Source organism: Salvelinus alpinus, chromosome 6 (assembly GCF_045679555.1).
Source record: "Salvelinus alpinus chromosome 6, SLU_Salpinus.1, whole genome shotgun sequence".
Classification (NCBI taxonomy): domain Eukaryota; kingdom Metazoa; phylum Chordata; class Actinopteri; order Salmoniformes; family Salmonidae; genus Salvelinus; species Salvelinus alpinus.
Window position 1 is genome coordinate 69,043,772 of NC_092091.1, and position 17,866 is coordinate 69,061,637.

The 17,866-nt window shown below is 46.1% G+C and overlaps 1 protein-coding gene across 3 annotated transcripts in view; it reads right to left on the bottom strand.

Moving 5' to 3' along the window:
* Window positions 1-17,866, bottom strand: part of cntln (centlein, centrosomal protein) — a 148,044-nt gene that overhangs the window by 27,916 nt on the left and 102,262 nt on the right. For all 3 annotated transcript variants that reach the window (XM_071407647.1, XM_071407646.1, XM_071407648.1), the window contains 5 exons: window positions 17,244-17,341; window positions 13,580-13,706; window positions 13,065-13,202; window positions 12,541-12,726; window positions 6,298-6,495 (listed from right to left, as the gene is read on the bottom strand). In XM_071407647.1, coding sequence (XP_071263748.1) covers window positions 6,298-6,495; window positions 12,541-12,726; window positions 13,065-13,202; window positions 13,580-13,706; window positions 17,244-17,341 — 747 coding nt within the window. The remainder of the gene's footprint in view (window positions 1-6,297; window positions 6,496-12,540; window positions 12,727-13,064; window positions 13,203-13,579; window positions 13,707-17,243; window positions 17,342-17,866) is intronic.

The window sequence follows — 17,866 nt, forward strand, 5'->3', positions numbered from 1 at the left end:
TTCAATCACTCTGGCTGGACAGCTAGTTTCAGGTCTCTACAGAGATGTTCCATCGGGTTCAATCACTCTGGCTGGACAGCTAGTTTCAGGTCTCTACAGAGATGTTCCATCGGGTTCAATCACTCTGGCTGGACAGCTAGTTTCAGGTCTCTACAGAGATGTTCCATCGGGTTCAATCACTCTGGCTGGACAGCTAGTTTCAGGTCTCTACAGAGATGTTCCATCGGGTTCAATCACTCTGGCTGAACAGCTAGTTTCAGGTCTCTACAGAGATGTTCCATCCGGTTCAATCACTCTGGCTGAACAGCTAGTTTCAGGTCTCTACAGAGATGTTTCATCGGGTTCAATCACTCTGGCTGGACAGCTAGTTTCAGGTCTCTACAGAGATGTTCCATCGGGTTCAATCACTCTGGCTGGACAGCTAGTTTCAGGTCTCTACAGAGATGTTCCACCGGGTTCAATCACTCTGGCTGAACAGCTAGTTTCAGGTCTTTACAGAGATGTTCCATCCGGTTCAATCACTCTGGCTGGACAGCTAGTTTCAGGTCTCTACAGAGATGTTCCATCGGGTTCAATCACTCTGGCTGGACAGCTAGTTTCAGGTCTCTACAGAGATGTTCCATCGGGTTCAATCACTCTGGCTGGACAGCTAGTTTCAGGTCTCTACAGAGATGTTCCATCCGGTTCAATCACTCTGGCTGGACAGCTAGTTTCAGGTCTCTACAGAGATGTTCCATCGGGTTCAATCACTCTGGCTGGACAGCTAGTTTCAGGTCTCTACAGAGATGTTCCATCGGGTTCAATCACTCTGGCTGGACAGCTAGTTTCAGGTCTCTACAGAGATGTTCCATCGGGTTCAATCACTCTGGCTGGACAGCTAGTTTCAGGTCTCTACAGAGATGTTCCATCGGGTTCAATCACTCTGGCTGGACAGCTAGTTTCAGGTCTCTACAGAGATGTTCCATCGGGTTCAATCACTCTGGCTGGACAGCTAGTTTCAGGTCTCTACAGAGATGTTCCACCGGGTTCAATCACTCTGGCTGAACAGCTAGTTTCAGGTCTTTACAGAGATGTTCCATCCGGTTCAATCACTCTGGCTGAACAGCTAGTTTCAGGTCTCTACAGAGATGTTCCATCCGGTTCAATCACTCTGGCTGAACAGCTAGTTTCAGGTCTCTACAGAGATGTTCCATCCGGTTCAATCACTCTGGCTGAACAGCTAGTTTCAGGTCTCTACAGAGATGTTCCATCGGGTTCAATCACTCTGGCTGAACAGCTAGTTTCAGGTCTCTACAGAGATGTTCCATCGGGTTCAATCACTCTGGCTGAACAGCTAGTTTCAGGTCTCTACAGAGATGTTCCATCGGGTTCAATCACTCTGGCTGGACAGCTAGTTTCAGGTCTCTACAGAGATGTTCCATCGGGTTCAATCACTCTGGCTGAACAGCTAGTTTCAGGTCTCTACAGAGATGTTCCATCGGGTTCAATCACTCTGGCTGAACAGCTAGTTTCAGGTCTCTACAGAGATGTTCCATCGGGTTCAATCACTCTGGCTGGACAGCTAGTTTCAGGTCTCTACAGAGATGTTCCATCCGGTTCAATCACTCTGGCTGGACAGCTAGTTTCAGGTCTCTACAGAGATGTTCCATCGGGTTCAATCACTCTGGCTGGACAGCTAGTTTCAGGTCTCTACAGAGATGTTCCATCGGGTTCAATCACTCTGGCTGGACAGCTAGTTTCAGGTCTCTACAGAGATGTTCCATCGGGTTCAATCACTCTGGCTGGACAGCTAGTTTCAGGTCTCTACAGAGATGTTCCATCGGGTTCAATCACTCTGGCTGGACAGCTAGTTTCAGGTCTCTACAGAGATGTTCCATCGGGTTCAATCACTCTGGCTGGACAGCTAGTTTCAGGTCTCTACAGAGATGTTCCATCGGGTTCAATCACTCTGGCTGAACAGCTAGTTTCAGGTCTCTACAGAGATGTTCCATCCGGTTCAATCACTCTGGCTGAACAGCTAGTTTCAGGTCTCTACAGAGATGTTTCATCGGGTTCAATCACTCTGGCTGGACAGCTAGTTTCAGGTCTCTACAGAGATGTTCCATCGGGTTCAATCACTCTGGCTGGACAGCTAGTTTCAGGTCTCTACAGAGATGTTCCACCGGGTTCAATCACTCTGGCTGAACAGCTAGTTTCAGGTCTTTACAGAGATGTTCCATCCGGTTCAATCACTCTGGCTGAACAGCTAGTTTCAGGTCTCTACAGAGATGTTCCATCCGGTTCAATCACTCTGGCTGAACAGCTAGTTTCAGGTCTCTACAGAGATGTTCCATCCGGTTCAATCACTCTGGCTGAACAGCTAGTTTCAGGTCTCTACAGAGATGTTCCATCGGGTTCAATCACTCTGGCTGAACAGCTAGTTTCAGGTCTCTACAGAGATGTTCCATCGGGTTCAATCACTCTGGCTGAACAGCTAGTTTCAGGTCTCTACAGAGATGTTCCATCGGGTTCAATCACTCTGGCTGGACAGCTAGTTTCAGGTCTCTACAGAGATGTTCCATCGGGTTCAATCACTCTGGCTGGACAGCTAGTTTCAGGTCTCTACAGAGATGTTCCATCGGGTTCAATCACTCTGGCTGGACAGCTAGTTTCAGGTCTCTACAGAGATGTTCCATCGGGTTCAATCACTCTGGCTGGACAGCTAGTTTCAGGTCTCTACAGAGATGTTCCATCGGGTTCAATCACTCTGGCTGGACAGCTAGTTTCAGGTCTCTACAGAGATGTTCCATCGGGTTCAATCACTCTGGCTGGACAGCTAGTTTCAGGTCTCTACAGAGATGTTCCATCGGGTTCAATCACTCTGGCTGGACAGCTAGTTTCAGGTCTCTACAGAGATGTTCCATCGGGTTCAATCACTCTGGCTGGACAGCTAGTTTCAGGTCTCTACAGAGATGTTCCATCGGGTTCAATCACTCTGGCTGGACAGCTAGTTTCAGGTCTCTACAGAGATGTTCCATCCGGTTCAATCACTCTGGCTGAACAGCTAGTTTCAGGTCTCTACAGAGATGTTCCATCCGGTTCAATCACTCTGGCTGGACAGCTAGTTTCAGGTCTCTACAGAGATGTTCCATCCGGTTCAATCACTCTGGCTGGACAGCTAGTTTCAGGTCTCTACAGAGATGTTCCATCCGGTTCAATCACTCTGGCTGAACAGCTAGTTTCAGGTCTCTACAGAGATGTTCCATCCGGTTCAATCACTCTGGCTGGACAGCTAGTTTCAGGTCTCTACAGAGATGTTCCATCCGGTTCAATCACTCTGGCTGGACAGCTAGTTTCAGGTCTCTACAGAGATGTTCCATCGGGTTCAATCACTCTGGCTGGACAGCTAGTTTCAGGTCTCTACAGAGATGTTCCATCGGGTTCAATCACTCTGGCTGGACAGCTAGTTTCAGGTCTCTACAGAGATGTTCCATCCGGTTCAATCACTCTGGCTGAACAGCTAGTTTCAGGTCTCTACAGAGATGTTCCATCGGGTTCAATCACTCTGGCTGAACAGCTAGTTTCAGGTCTCTACAGAGATGTTCAATCGGGTTCAATCACTCTGGCTGAACAGCTAGTTTCAGGTCTCTACAGAGATGTTCCATCGGGTTCAATCACTCTGGCTGAACAGCTAGTTTCAGGTCTCTACAGAGATGTTCCATCCGGTTCAATCACTCTGGCTGAACAGCTAGTTTCAGGTCTCTACAGAGATGTTCCATCCGGTTCAATCACTCTGGCTGAACAGCTAGTTTCAGGTCTCTACAGAGATGTTCCATCCGGTTCAATCACTCTGGCTGAACAGCTAGTTTCAGGTCTCTACAGAGATGTTCCATCGGGTTCAATCACTCTGGCTGGACAGCTAGTTTCAGGTCTCTACAGAGATGTTCCATCCGGTTCAATCACTCTGGCTGAACAGCTAGTTTCAGGTCTCTACAGAGATGTTCCATCGGGTTCAATCACTCTGGCTGGACAGCTAGTTTCAGGTCTCTACAGAGATGTTCCATCGGGTTCAATCACTCTGGCTGGACAGCTAGTTTCAGGTCTCTACAGAGATGTTCCATCGGGTTCAATCACTCTGGCTGGACAGCTAGTTTCAGGTCTCTACAGAGATGTTCCATCGGGTTCAATCACTCTGGCTGGACAGCTAGTTTCAGGTCTCTACAGAGATGTTCCATCGGGTTCAATCACTCTGGCTGGACAGCTAGTTTCAGGTCTCTACAGAGATGTTCCATCGGGTTCAATCACTCTGGCTGGACAGCTAGTTTCAGGTCTCTACAGAGATGTTCCATCGGGTTCAATCACTCTGGCTGGACAGCTAGTTTCAGGTCTCTACAGAGATGTTCCATCCGGTTCAATCACTCTGGCTGGACAGCTAGTTTCAGGTCTCTACAGAGATGTTCCATCGGGTTCAATCACTCTGGCTGGACAGCTAGTTTCAGGTCTCTACAGAGATGTTCCATCGGGTTCAATCACTCTGGCTGGACAGCTAGTTTCAGGTCTCTACAGAGATGTTCCATCGGGTTCAATCACTCTGGCTGAACAGCTAGTTTCAGGTCTCTACAGAGATGTTCCATCGGGTTCAATCACTCTGGCTGAACAGCTAGTTTCAGGTCTCTACAGAGATGTTCCATCGGGTTCAATCACTCTGGCTGGACAGCTAGTTTCAGGTCTCTACAGAGATGTTCCATCGGGTTCAATCACTCTGGCTGGACAGCTCAAGGACATTCAGAGACTTGTCCCGAAGCCACTCCTGCGTTGTCTTGGCTGTGTGCTTAGGGTTGTCCTGTTGGAAGGTGAACCTTCGCCCCAGTCTGAGGTCCTGAGCGCTCTAGAGCAGGTTTTCATCAAGGAACTCTCTGTACTTTGCTCCATTCATCTGTCCCTTGATCCCGACTAGTCTCCCAGTCTCTGCCGCTGAAAAACATCCCAACAGCATGATGCTGCCACCACCATGCTTCAACGTAGGGATGGTGCCAGGTTTCCTCCAGACGTGACGCTTGGCATTCAGGCCAAAGAGTTCAATCTTGGTTTCATCAGACCAGAGAATCTTGATTCTCATGGTCTGAGAGTCTTTAGGTGCCTTTTGGCAAACTCCAAGCGGGCTATCATGTGCCTTTTACTGAGGAGTGGCTTCCGTCTGGAGTGCTGCAGAGATGGTTGCCCTTCTGGAAGGTTCTCCCATCTCCACAGAGGAACTCTGGAGCTCTGTCAGAGTGACCATCGGATTCTTGGTCACCTCCCTGACCAAGGCCCTTCTCCCCCGATTGCTCAGTTTGAACGGGTGGCCAGATCTAGGAAGAGTCTTGGTTGTTCCAAACTTCTTCCATTTAGGAATGATGGAGGCCATTGTGTTTTTGGGGACCTTCAATGCTGCTGAAATTTTGGGGTACACTTCCCCAGATCTGTGCCTCGACACAATCCTGTGTCGGAGCTCTACGGACAATTCCTTCGACCTCATGACTTGGTTTTTGCTCTGACATGCACTGTCAACTGTGGGACCTTATATAGACAGATGTGTGCCTTTCCGAATCATGTCCGATCTATTGAATTTACCACAGGTGGACTCCAATCAAGTTGTAGAAACATCTCAAGGATGATCAATGGAAACAGGATGCACCGGAGCTAAATCTTGAGGGTCTGAATACTTAGGTAAATAAAAACCCGTTTTCGCTTTGTCATTATGGGGTATTGTGTGTAGAGCGATGAGGAAAATGTTTTATTTCATCCATTTAAGTATAATGCTGTAATATAACAAAATGTGGAAAAGGTCAAGGGGTCTGAATACTTTCCGAATGCACTGTATCACCTCCCTAAGTGTCCATGATGCCTACTCACCCATACTTATCCAGTCAACGACTAGAAAGGTCATATAGCTACATTTACTATAGCACTCTGTTACATGAGATTGAAATATTTTTGAATCTGAGCTCCTAGAGTGTGCGGCTCTCCTTTATTTTTTTAAGTGTTCCACTCCGCTAGCCAGCACCTCGCCTAAATAGGTGTGCGTTTCTTTCGCCTCTACATGAGACTGAACCGCCACAGAGGCCAAGTGCCAGTTAGATTCATCTGACTGAACTGGGACTTCAATACAAGTCAACTGTCTTTCCATGTTTTCCTGTCAGTGATGGTAACCTATACATGTATCTGTTCCCACTGGGTCATTGTGAAGGTGGTAGAAGATGTCTCTTAACAGCTGATACAGGGTCAGATATTACGTCCATCCTGCAGTGACTATTTTATGGATTCATGAACCTGTACCTCATCGGTGTCCAGCATTTCAGCCAGGTCCTTCTCGGTCATGTTGAGGATGGATGCAGCAATGGACTGGGCCTTGACCATGGACTGCTTGGACAGCCCTCCGGCCCCTACTGCCTTCTTCTTCTCCGCCATCTTCCTGTTCTTCCTCAGCTGCGATTTGGCGTCCTGCACCTCACGGAGAGTTTCGCTTGCCAGAGCCTGAGAAGAAGACAATGTAGAAAGGGTGATGAAACTAGAGAAAGCGAGAGAGACACAGATAAAGATGTAGGATCTAAATTTGAGCCAGTTTTCTACAGCAGGGAAAAAAAGTCCTGCAGCAACAGGAAATGTGAATTATTATGTGTATTATAATTCATGCACATTTTTGTAGGGGTTTATAAATTGTTTTGTAAGGGAAAAGTGGAAATTACAGACTTCAGAAGCCTTTTTAAACTTTAAATACACCACAAGTTCAACATTTCCTGCATTGTTGAAAAGTTCTCCTGCAACAGGGTGATCAAATTAAGACCCTACACCTGTATAAATGATGAATAAATTAAACCTATCAAGACAAGAGCCGAGGGCGTCAGCAGCAATCTTGAGTTTGACACTGAAATTCTCTGGTTCGTTCGCTCATTCTCCGTATAGGAGTTTAGTACCTGAGAGGGTTTCCGAGTTATCCGATCGATTGAATGGCGCCGTGATGACGGACACCGAGGGTATCTACGCATCTTGGATATCAACAATAGGTTTTTTCTCCGACAAATCTCCTCAGAATTGACGCGGACCGAATCACGCATGGGAAAGATGCTACCTTTTATTTATTTGCTTTTGAATGGGCTCACCATACAACAAGCCAATACAACGACATAACAGTGTAAATAATTGAGCGATGAGGTGCATTTAAAATGGTGCCCGAGAGTGTGTGTGTGTGTGTGTGTGTGAAACCTCATTGGTCTTCGGGCACCTCAGAGGCCTGAATCCACTAAATGGCAGTTGGCTCTAAATACAAAGAGAGCGAGACAATTAAATGTCAAAGCTGCCACTGTACATGAGAAAGTCAATAACCCAAAACTCCCCTTTGCTTCATTTTGAGCTTATTGATCGATGCAATAATCTTCTGTATCATTCCCCTGTAAGCTCGCCTGAAAAGCTGACCTTGGAATGGACGGTCAGCCGAGAGATGGGCTAGGTAGCATGAGACTGCTTTTCAAGCAGACACACAAGGAAAACTGCACACATACAGAAACAGACACACACACACACACACACACACACACACACACACACACACACACACACACACACACACACACACACACACACACACACACACACACACGCGCACACACACGCACACACACGCACACACACACACGTATGTACACCCCCCCACATTCTGTGTACATAACCCAGGCTAATCATAAACAGACATACAGTAGACATCTCCATTGCTTTAGTTTATTTCACACGGGCGGATCAGAAGTACTTTGCTGAGGCTCTGCTAGATTTCATAAGGGAGAGCTCTGAGAGTTGGTGGGGAGAGTTATCGTTGACAGACAGATCGTGGACGGAGCCGAGGTATGGCATTAGATGGACTATTAGTAAATGAAATCAAATATAAATGCATGAAGCTCAGACAAAAACACAAATGAGCTGATTCTAAAAGCCAAAATAATATGACTAAACAGACTAGGATATTCTGTAGGGTTTCTCTGTACATTCTATAAAGTATTTATATTTAAGCTGAGGTGTCTATTCTACCCCAAATCAATATATTATTAGTCAATAAGGCAGAAGGTGGTGTGGTATATGGCCACGAGTGGGTGTGGTATATGGCCGCAAGGTGGTGTGGTATATGGCCACGAGTGGGTGTGGTATATGGCCACGAGGGGGTGTGGTATATGGCCGCAAGGTGGTGTGGTATATGGCCACGAGTGGGTGTGGTATATGGCCACGAGGGGGTGTGGTATATGGCCACGAGTGGGTGTGGTATATGGCCACGAGGGGGTGTGGTATATGGCCACGAGGGGGTGTGGTATATGGCCACGAGTGGGTGTGGTATATGGCCACGAGTGGGTGTGGTATATGGCCACGAGGGGGTGTGGTATATGGCCACGAGTGGGTGTGGTATATGGCCACGAGGGGGTGTGGTATATGGCCACGAGGGGGTGTGGTATATGGCCACGAGGGGGTGTGGTATATGGCCACGAGGTGGTGTGGTATATGGCCACGAGGGGGTGTGGTATATGGCCACGAGGGGGTGTGGTATATGGCCACGAGGTGGTGTGGTATATGGCCACGAGGTGGTGTGGTATATGGCCACGAGGGGGTGTGGTATATGGCCACGGGGGGGGTGTGGTATATGGCCACGAGTGGGTGTGGTATATGGCCACGAGGGGGTGTGGTATATGGCCACGAGGGCGTGTGGTATATGGCCAATATACAGTTGAAGTCGGAAGTTTACATACACTTAGGTTGGAGTCATTAAAACTCGTTTTTCAACTACTCCACACATTTCTTGTTTAACAAACTATAGTTTTGGCAAGTCGGTTAGGACATCTACTTTGTGCATGACACAAGTCATTTTTCCAACAATTGTTTACAGACAGATGATTTCACTTCTAATTCACTGTATCACAATTCCAGTGGGTCAGAAGTTTACATACACTAAGTTGACTGTGCCTTTAAACAGCTTGGAAAATTCCAGAAAATGATGTCATGGCTTTAGAAGCTTCTCATAGGCTAATTTACATAATTTGAGTCAATTAGAGGTGTACCTGTGCATGTATTTCAAGGCCTACCTTCAAACTCAGTGCCTCTTTGCTTGACATCATGGGCAAATCTAAAGAAATCAGCCAAGACCTAAAAAAAAAAATTGTAGACCTCCACAAGTCTGGTTCATCCTTGGGAGCAATTTCCAAACGCCTGAAGGTACCACGTTCATCTGTACAAACAATCGTACGCAAGTATAAACACCATGGGACCACGCAGAAGTATCTATATCCACAGTAAAACCAGTCCTATACCGACATAACCTGAAAGGCCGCTCAGCAAGGAAGAAGCCACTGCTCCAAAACCGCCATACAAATGCCAGACTGCGGTTTGCAACTGCACATGGGGACAAAGATTGTACTTTTTGGAGAAATGTCCTCTGGTCTGATAAAACAAAAATAGAACTGTTTGGCCATAATGACCATCGTTATGTTCGGAGGCAAAAGGGGGAGGCTTGCAAGCCGAAGAACTTCATCCCAACCGTGAAGCACGGGGGTGGCAGCATCATGTTGTGGGGGTGGTCTGCTGCAGGAGGGACTGGTGCACTTCACAAAATATATGGCATCATGAGGTAGGAAAATTATGTGGATATATTGAAGCAACATCTCAAGACATCAGTCAGGAAGTTAAAGCTTGGTCGCAAATGGGTCTTCCAAATGGACAATGACCCCAAGCATACTTCCAAAGTTGTGGCAAAATGGCTTAAGGACAGCAAAGTCAAGGTATTGGAGTGGCCTTCACAAAGCCCTGACCTCCAATCCTATAGAAAATTTGTGGGGAGAACTGAAAAAGCGTGTGCGAGCAAGGAGGCCTACAAACCCGACTCAGTTACACCAGTTCTGTCAGGAGCTTGTGGAAGGCTACCTGAAACGTTTGACCCAAGTTAAACAATTTAAAGGCAATGCTACCAAATACTAATTGAGTGTATGTAAACTTCTGACCCACTGGGAATGTGATGAAAGAAATAAAAGCTGAAATAAATCATTCTCTCTACTATTATTCTGACATTTCACATTCTTAAAATAAAGTGGTGATCCTAACTGACCTAAGACGGGGAATTTTAACTAGGATTAAATGTCAGGAATTGTGAAAAACTGAGTTTTTGGCTAAGGTGTATGTAAACTTCTGACTTCAACTGTACCACGGCTAAGGGCTGTTCTTACACAGCCCTTAGCAGTGCTATATTGGCCATGTGCCTTATTGCTATTATAAAGTGGTTACCAATGTAATTAGAGCAGTAAAAATAAATGTTTTGTTATACCCGTGGTATACGGTCTGATATACCACAGCTATCTTCATTTTCCTGATAGACCAAACTGGGTGTGGCTCTTTAAGTGTGCCGAGACTTCTTCTGTGTCCTGGAGGAATACACAGCTCATTAAGAACCTGCCAGAGATCCTATTCTTTTATTTACAGCCCTAATAGATATTTACTGTCGCTAGTCAAGGGTTACAATCAATTGACCCAAACCCTGAATGTGTGGAATAATCCAGAAAGAGATTAAGGGGTGAATTCATCACTCATTTTGAGCCCTGGGAGAGAGGGAGAGAAATAATGAAAGAGAGAGAGAAAGAGAGAGAGAATCAGTGTGTGTGTGTATATATGAAAGTGAGACCAATTGTATCTCACACTATTTTGTGTGTGTGTGTGTGTGTGCAGGTCGAGTCAGTTGCACACAGATCTTACCCTGACAAACCTTGTATCACAATCACCATAGCCAGAGGGCCAATTTAGACAGCAGAGGCTTACAACATGGAGATCAACTGAGCAGGGAAACACTGTCCTTCTCTAATAACTACCCCCATTCGTTTAGATCACTCTCACTAGATCACACACTCAAAATAACTGTCTGGAAGGACTGACTGAGAAAATGGCCATTTGAAAACACACAGACAGGGATTGTAAAGGACAGTAGACCACAATATGTGGTTGAGTGAATTCAGACACACCTCTAGTGTGAACATGGCACCTTCATAGATATATACTGATATAGGCTATTACTGTTCTATTTAACTGTGTCCAGTACCAATACTTTCCAAGTATATTTTCAAATACATTCCAATATTCAACTACTTGTATTTTCAAATCAAACATTGCTGAATACTTACTTCTAAAGTATGCGAAAGTACTTTAAATAATTGAAATAGTATTTGAACCCAAATCTGGTGTCCACCTTTGTGTCTGAGCCTAAGCCGGTGAGCGTAGGCAGCCAGTCCAGGGCCACTGTTTAGCACATCAACAGAGGTGGAACATGGCCTGAGGCTGGTAGAGAGGAGCCCGGGGTCCAACCAAACAGAGTACACAACAGAAGAAGGCCCCAGAAGCACTGGACACTGAGCAATACATGACAGCAGTAAATCTCCTCTGGATGGCAGGTCAGCCAATCAAAAGGCCTCCTGTTCTTATCTGGGATCATAAAAAGGATTGGAGAAACATAGAATGATGGGAATGATTTGAATGATGTGAATGCTCAACAACAGTGGCCCAGACATTCAGATAACTCAGCCCTAGTGTTCTGGGAACAAGGAAGGAAAGGGCTCACTAGTAAAGATAGTGTTGCTAGGGGAGAAAAGAGGGAGTGGGGGTAGAGAAGAGGGCAGGAAAGGAAGGTAGGGAGAGAGAGAGAAAGATGGGCAACCTATTGTTAAAAACTTCCTGACAGCAGTTTGCTCAGTTTATTTTGACCAGTGAAACAAATGTCTTGAGGGAGAACAAAGAGCTGGTGATGACCACAATGGTATCCATGTTGTCTCCTGGACTAGTTCTGAGGGAGGGGATACCATCGCAGTCTCTCTCAAGCCCCTCCCCCTCAACACTGCAGTCAGAGCTGATGGGCAGGTGTCACGGCGACGGTGTGATTGACAGGTTCTTTATCAGGCCCTGGCAGACACACCACTAGAAAGGCAGTTGGATTAGAACTGGGACCAGGCCAGACCTGGCCTCCAATCCCACTGGGCAGACGCACACTGGCAGGGCCTTCACCCCCCATTATGCCCTCCACTGGCACAGACTAAGCACTCAGCCCTCGCGTCACCCAATGTCATGACTCAATTTGATGGTCGGATTAAAGACTGATTCAGAGGCAATTATGTTAATGAATTTAGAATAAGAGACGTCATATTACAATGGTTATTAGGTCTTTGTGTGAAGAGAACATGCCATGGCAGCAAGGCTAATTAGCAGTCCCTCGTCTGACTGGCATATCACAACCCTAATACGGTTATATTAGGATGCACTAGGCTAATCTCAGACCGGGATTGTCAAACTGGGTCATGTTCATTAGGCATCAAATGGAAGAAAACTGACTGAAACGCGGAGGGGGGCTGGTTATTTTAATTTAATTTTAAATCTACGGTGTGCCCCGACTGAACACGACCCTGGTATGTCCATGTCTTTGACAGTGACCACCGACCCCTGTGCTGTGCTATGTCTGCCCCAAGTACATTTGACCTCTGCCCTCTAACCCATGCCCTGTCCCCAGTCCAGTACCTTAATGAAGGCTTGTAGCTGCTCCAGCTGTGTGTGGGCCAGGCCCAGTCGTCTGTGCAGGGCCTCCAGGGCCACGGTGCTCTGCTGGGCCAGACCCTCCATCTGACGGGAGGCCGTCTGCTCCAGCTCAGCCTGGGCCCGCTCACTGGCCCTCACACGGGCCTGCAGGGCCTCCACACACTGCTCCTACAAGGAGGGAGAGAGAATGATATCAGATTTCCATTCATGCTGTTCCTGTACATGACAACCCAGGGAGATTATATCGTAATACATGGGGTTGGAAATGACGCTATAAGAAGGCGTTGTGGAGTCAATCTCCACTTCTGTTAGGGTACTTCTCCCAGCTTGTCCATGGGAAGGAAATACAATTCACCTTATCAAATAGCTTGATGCTGTTATTTTTTACCAAGTCAAAATAGAACGATCCCAGCCTGTGTGTAAGCAACAGCAATATTACCACTGCTGTCTACCTGGACGTCACACACACTGCTAGAATGGTGAGTCTGAACTGCTATTGCTGCTACCTTCTTGTCCAGGCCCTCCTTGAGATCCTGACAGGTCGTCTCATACTGACTCTTCTCTTTAGTGGCTACACTCAGCCTCCTCTTCAGAGAGTCTATAAAGGCCTTCCTGTTAGTGGCCTCCTCTGTCAAGGTCTTCACCTGGACGTCACACACAGAGGGAGAGAGGAGGAAGAACTTGAGATGACCTTAAAAGTAACAAAGATGTTTGAATGTGTTTTTCTTTAGCCCATGCTACAGTACTGTCTAAATTAAATCAAGGCTAGGTGTATATGTCGGTTAGTGGTGTTTTCATGACATATAGTACATGCATAGCCGACTCATTGTTAAATTTGCCAGCAGATGACGTCATGTGATGAAAACGTGCCATCTGAAATGTTGTTGTGACTACAGGAAAACCATCAAGTCTGGCGGGACTGTAAACGTGCCAGTGAAATGCATTTTATGCCATCTGATTATGCTAACTCATTGTTGCGTGTGATTAAACCATGTGGTGTGAGATGTTAACTGAGACCTACTTTCTTCTCCAGCTCCTCCACCAGTCCTCTGTGTGTCCTCTCAGTCTCCAGGAGGAACTTCATCCTGGTCTTCACGTCCTCCACCAGCTGCCTCTTCATGTGCACGTCTCTCTCTGTGTGGATCACCCTGGGAATGAGACACACACACACACACACACACACACACACACACACACACACACACACACACACACACACACACACACACACACACACACACACACACACACACACACACACACACACACACACACACACACACACACACACACACAGGTCATTAACACGCACGCAACAATGCAGACGCAAACACACGCAGAAGCAGACACACACCATGTCCCCACGCTCCCCTCCCATCACATCTCATTATGACAACTAAATATATTGACAATCCCATGCTGATAGGGGATGCTGCAGAAAATATGAATGGCTGTATAATATCCCATTTGTAGACTGCATACATTCCTGATTCCTAGACTAGTGGGGAATATCTATGCATGTTGTGCAACATCAGTTGGGAAACATTTCTGACAAATGACCTTCTAGATCTTCTGATCTACACTAACATCCAGACTGCAGTAACAGTCTGATCTACACTAACATCCAGACTGCAGTAACAGTCTGATCTACACTAACATCCAGACTGCAGTAACAGTCTGATCTACACTAACATCCAGACTGCAGTAACAGTCTGATCTACACTAACATCCAGACTGCAGTAACAGTCTGATCTACACTAACATCTAGACTGCAGTAACAGTCTGATCTACACTAACATCCAGACTGCAGTAACAGTCTGATCTACACTAACATCCAGACTGCAGTAACAGTCTGATCTAAACTAACATCCAGACTGCAGTAACAGTCTGATCTAAACTAACATCCAGACTGCAGTAACAGTCTGATCTACACTTACATAGATGCAATTCAACACATCCAAATAGCATGAAAAGAGACACAGTTCTTGATGAAATGTTCCACTGCTGTCCTCGCCACATGAAAACCCATTCGACTGTGGAGGCGGCGACTAGGGAGGGGGACGTGGTTCTGTAGATAACGATCCAGAGGGGAATCAACTCCAAAAGAGTTTGTTTACTTGACTAGTTGACTATTCTGACAGTAACTAGATAGAGAGACACTGGGGGCCCGCTGTTGAAACGGCATGGCTGTGTGTGTGTCTAAAATATACGACGTGTCACTTCACATTTCAAAACCTCTCCCCGACACGCTTAATATTCCCGTAACTCTTTAGAGCCTCATCTTAAGAGACTCTTTCAGTTAAACGTCTTAGTGTGTTGTTTATTCTGTTTACATGTTTTGCTCCGGGTTTTTTTCACATAAAGGCAAATATTACCGACTTCATGGCCTTCTGGGGTCCCGCTGGGGGGGAATCGGAAGAACAAATGGAATGATATAATTAAAGATCAGATGTGTTTCCTTTTAATTAATCAGGTTAACATTGCAAAATATGCTTTGTTGTTTCTCCTCTCGGCCGGCGCATATTACGGACTAGGCTTCGACTCTAAATAAACAGATGACGCAACCGAGGGGCAAGTGCCTTTCATATTTTTGTGTAAGTAAATGTCCCTGTCTCCCTCGATAGAGCCGTTAGCCTGGGGGCAGACCGGGCCAAATAAATGAGAGCTTGTCTTATTGGAGTGACATTAAATGAAATGAGAGAGAAGAGAGGAGAGTCAGGCCGGGGGGAGCTGCTGCATAGGGTCCCTGGTTACCCCAATGGATTTAACCATTAATGAGAAAAGCCATATTGAACCTTTAGGACGTCTGTCTCTGTTGACATTAAGAGCAGCAGCATTAGAGAGAAGCCCAGCCACATCACACAGCTCCCTCTGTTCATCCCCAACACTAATAATGCTAATTAGATCAGGAACATGTATTTTAGATGAACAGAGGATGAACAAAGGATGAAAAAGAATGGGGGATAGCTACTATAGTAGTAGTTATTCTTCTGAGAGAGAGAGAGAGAGAGAGAGAGAGAGAGAGAGAGAGAGAGAGAGAGAGAGAGTGATCTGTATTTATGAAGTGTCAGTCGAGAGACTCGACTTGGAGCCTATTCCTGATCACTAACATTTTCACCCCACTGCTAGTTTCTTTTTATCTCCTGTTTTTCCACTTTATCACTCGTCAAACATGCGTCCGTGATAATCACACTTTAAAGTGTTCGACAGACAGCAGTATGTGTTGTTAAAAAACTAAAGAGAAGTCGAAACATAGATGTGTCTCTGCTAGACAGACAGACAGACAGACAACAGGATCGCTGGAGATGAAAGAAGTAGGTTCATAAATAAAGCAGGGGCCTGGATGACAGATATTGACTGAGGACATGCGCTCTTACTTTGAAATTCACTTTTTTTTGTTGCCGAGGAGCAGCCTGCCTGGCCCCTTGGTGTGTACTGAGATGTATATTTCAGAGACGTCTGGTAGAGACATGTCTTTCATTCTGAGAGAAGCACACTTCGTCGAGGAAGTGGCGAGGTGCTAGGGTAGCGCCATGGCGATAGAAGAAGAAGGGACCAATGGATATGAGGGACGTTGTCGCGGAAACCGGCTGAGGGATCTTCGCTCTGTCTCGGCTGTGATCTGCCCGCGCTTTGGTCAGACACACAACGTCACTGTGATCGCTGTACACACTGAACACACATGTTGGATGTATTATAGAAGATGAAAGGAAAAAAGGGGACTACAGTATCATATTCGGCCGAGAGAGAGAGAGAGAGAGAGAGACAGAGAGAGAGAGAGAGACACACAGAGAGACAGAGAGACACAGAGAGAGAGAGAGAGAGAGAGAGAGAGAGAGAGAGACAGAGAGCGAGAGAGAGAGAGAGAGAGAGGGAGAGAGAAAAAACTAACAGGTCAGTCCATTCTGCCTTTGTTTGAGAAGAAAAATGTAAAGTTTGATAAGTTGATGATTGCTGAGACCTCTTAACATGTTACATGCTCATCGATCACAGCTTGGTAGTTTCACTTCTTTCAACTATGTAAGTCATTAACAGAGGGCCCTGGGGCCACTGTGGTGTTGTGTGGGTTTCTGTGTCACGAGGAGCAGAGTTGATCCTTCCTGCGGCACACACACTGGATCAATAGCCTTCTCTTTGATCAAAACCCTCCATCTTATCTCAACACACAATGAACGACAGGGCACACACACACAACATACATGGCATTAACACACACACAGAAAAATAAATCACACACACACACACACACGCACGAATGCACCAACACACAAACAGAAAAACCCCCAGAGAATATTCAGAGCTGAGCTGGAGAGTAAGGCAGCAGTCAGAGAGCTGCCACACGGTGGAATCAAACACTGCAGATGAGACAGAGAGGAGGAAGAATGAGCAAGAGAGAAACGGAGAGAGAAAGAGAGACAGACATACAGAGAATGAGAGTGAGAGAAAGAGAAAAGAGAGAGAAACAAAGTGAGAAAGAAAGAGTGAGATAGAGAGAAACAGAGAGAGAGACAGATAGAGAATGAGAGAGAGAGAGAGAGAGAGAGAGAGAGAGAGAGAGAGAGAGAGAGAGAGAGAGAGAGAGAGAGAGAGAGAGAGAGAGAGAGAGAGAGAGAGAGAGAGAGAGAGAGAGAGAGAGAGAGAGAGAGAGAGAGAGAGAGAGAGAGAGAGCTGGTCTCTGTACTGACTTCTCCTGCAGTTCTCTGAGCTTCTCCTCTCTCTCCAGCAGCTGGGCTCGCAGGGCTTTGTTAGCCGACGTGTGCCTCGTCACCTCCGCCTTGGAGCTCTGAGAAGGGGAGACAGAGAGACAGTGTGTGAGTGTGTGCGCCACAGAGACAAAGAGACAGGGGTGTTGTGACACTAGCGGTGACAGGTCAGATGTAGCAGCATGTGTTCTCATTAGAAGTGCAGACACTAGGATGACAGGAAGTGACAGAAAGAGATTTATAATACATTTACACAGTTGAGGAGAAGTAGGAGGAGATTGTGATTGTGTACGGATCCATTTTTAAACCTCTTGTCTGTCTTTGTCATGTGAGAATATGTGGTGTATAAATATATTTCTGTAAATTCTTTCAATTAAATTAAATTAAAATACAAATGGAATAGAAGTGAAATGGTATGACATCACAGCTTATATGTAGAGGAATGATGGGAAAGGAGAACCATGTCAAGTAAAAAAGCTACAAATATATATTTGTTGTTTTATGTTCTCTGTGTGTTTCTGGTTCTAGGTATCAGTATGCCTCTACTGCAGGATCAAAGAGAGAGAGGACACCTTTGTGTCAAAGCCTCTCTGGTGCACGTCACA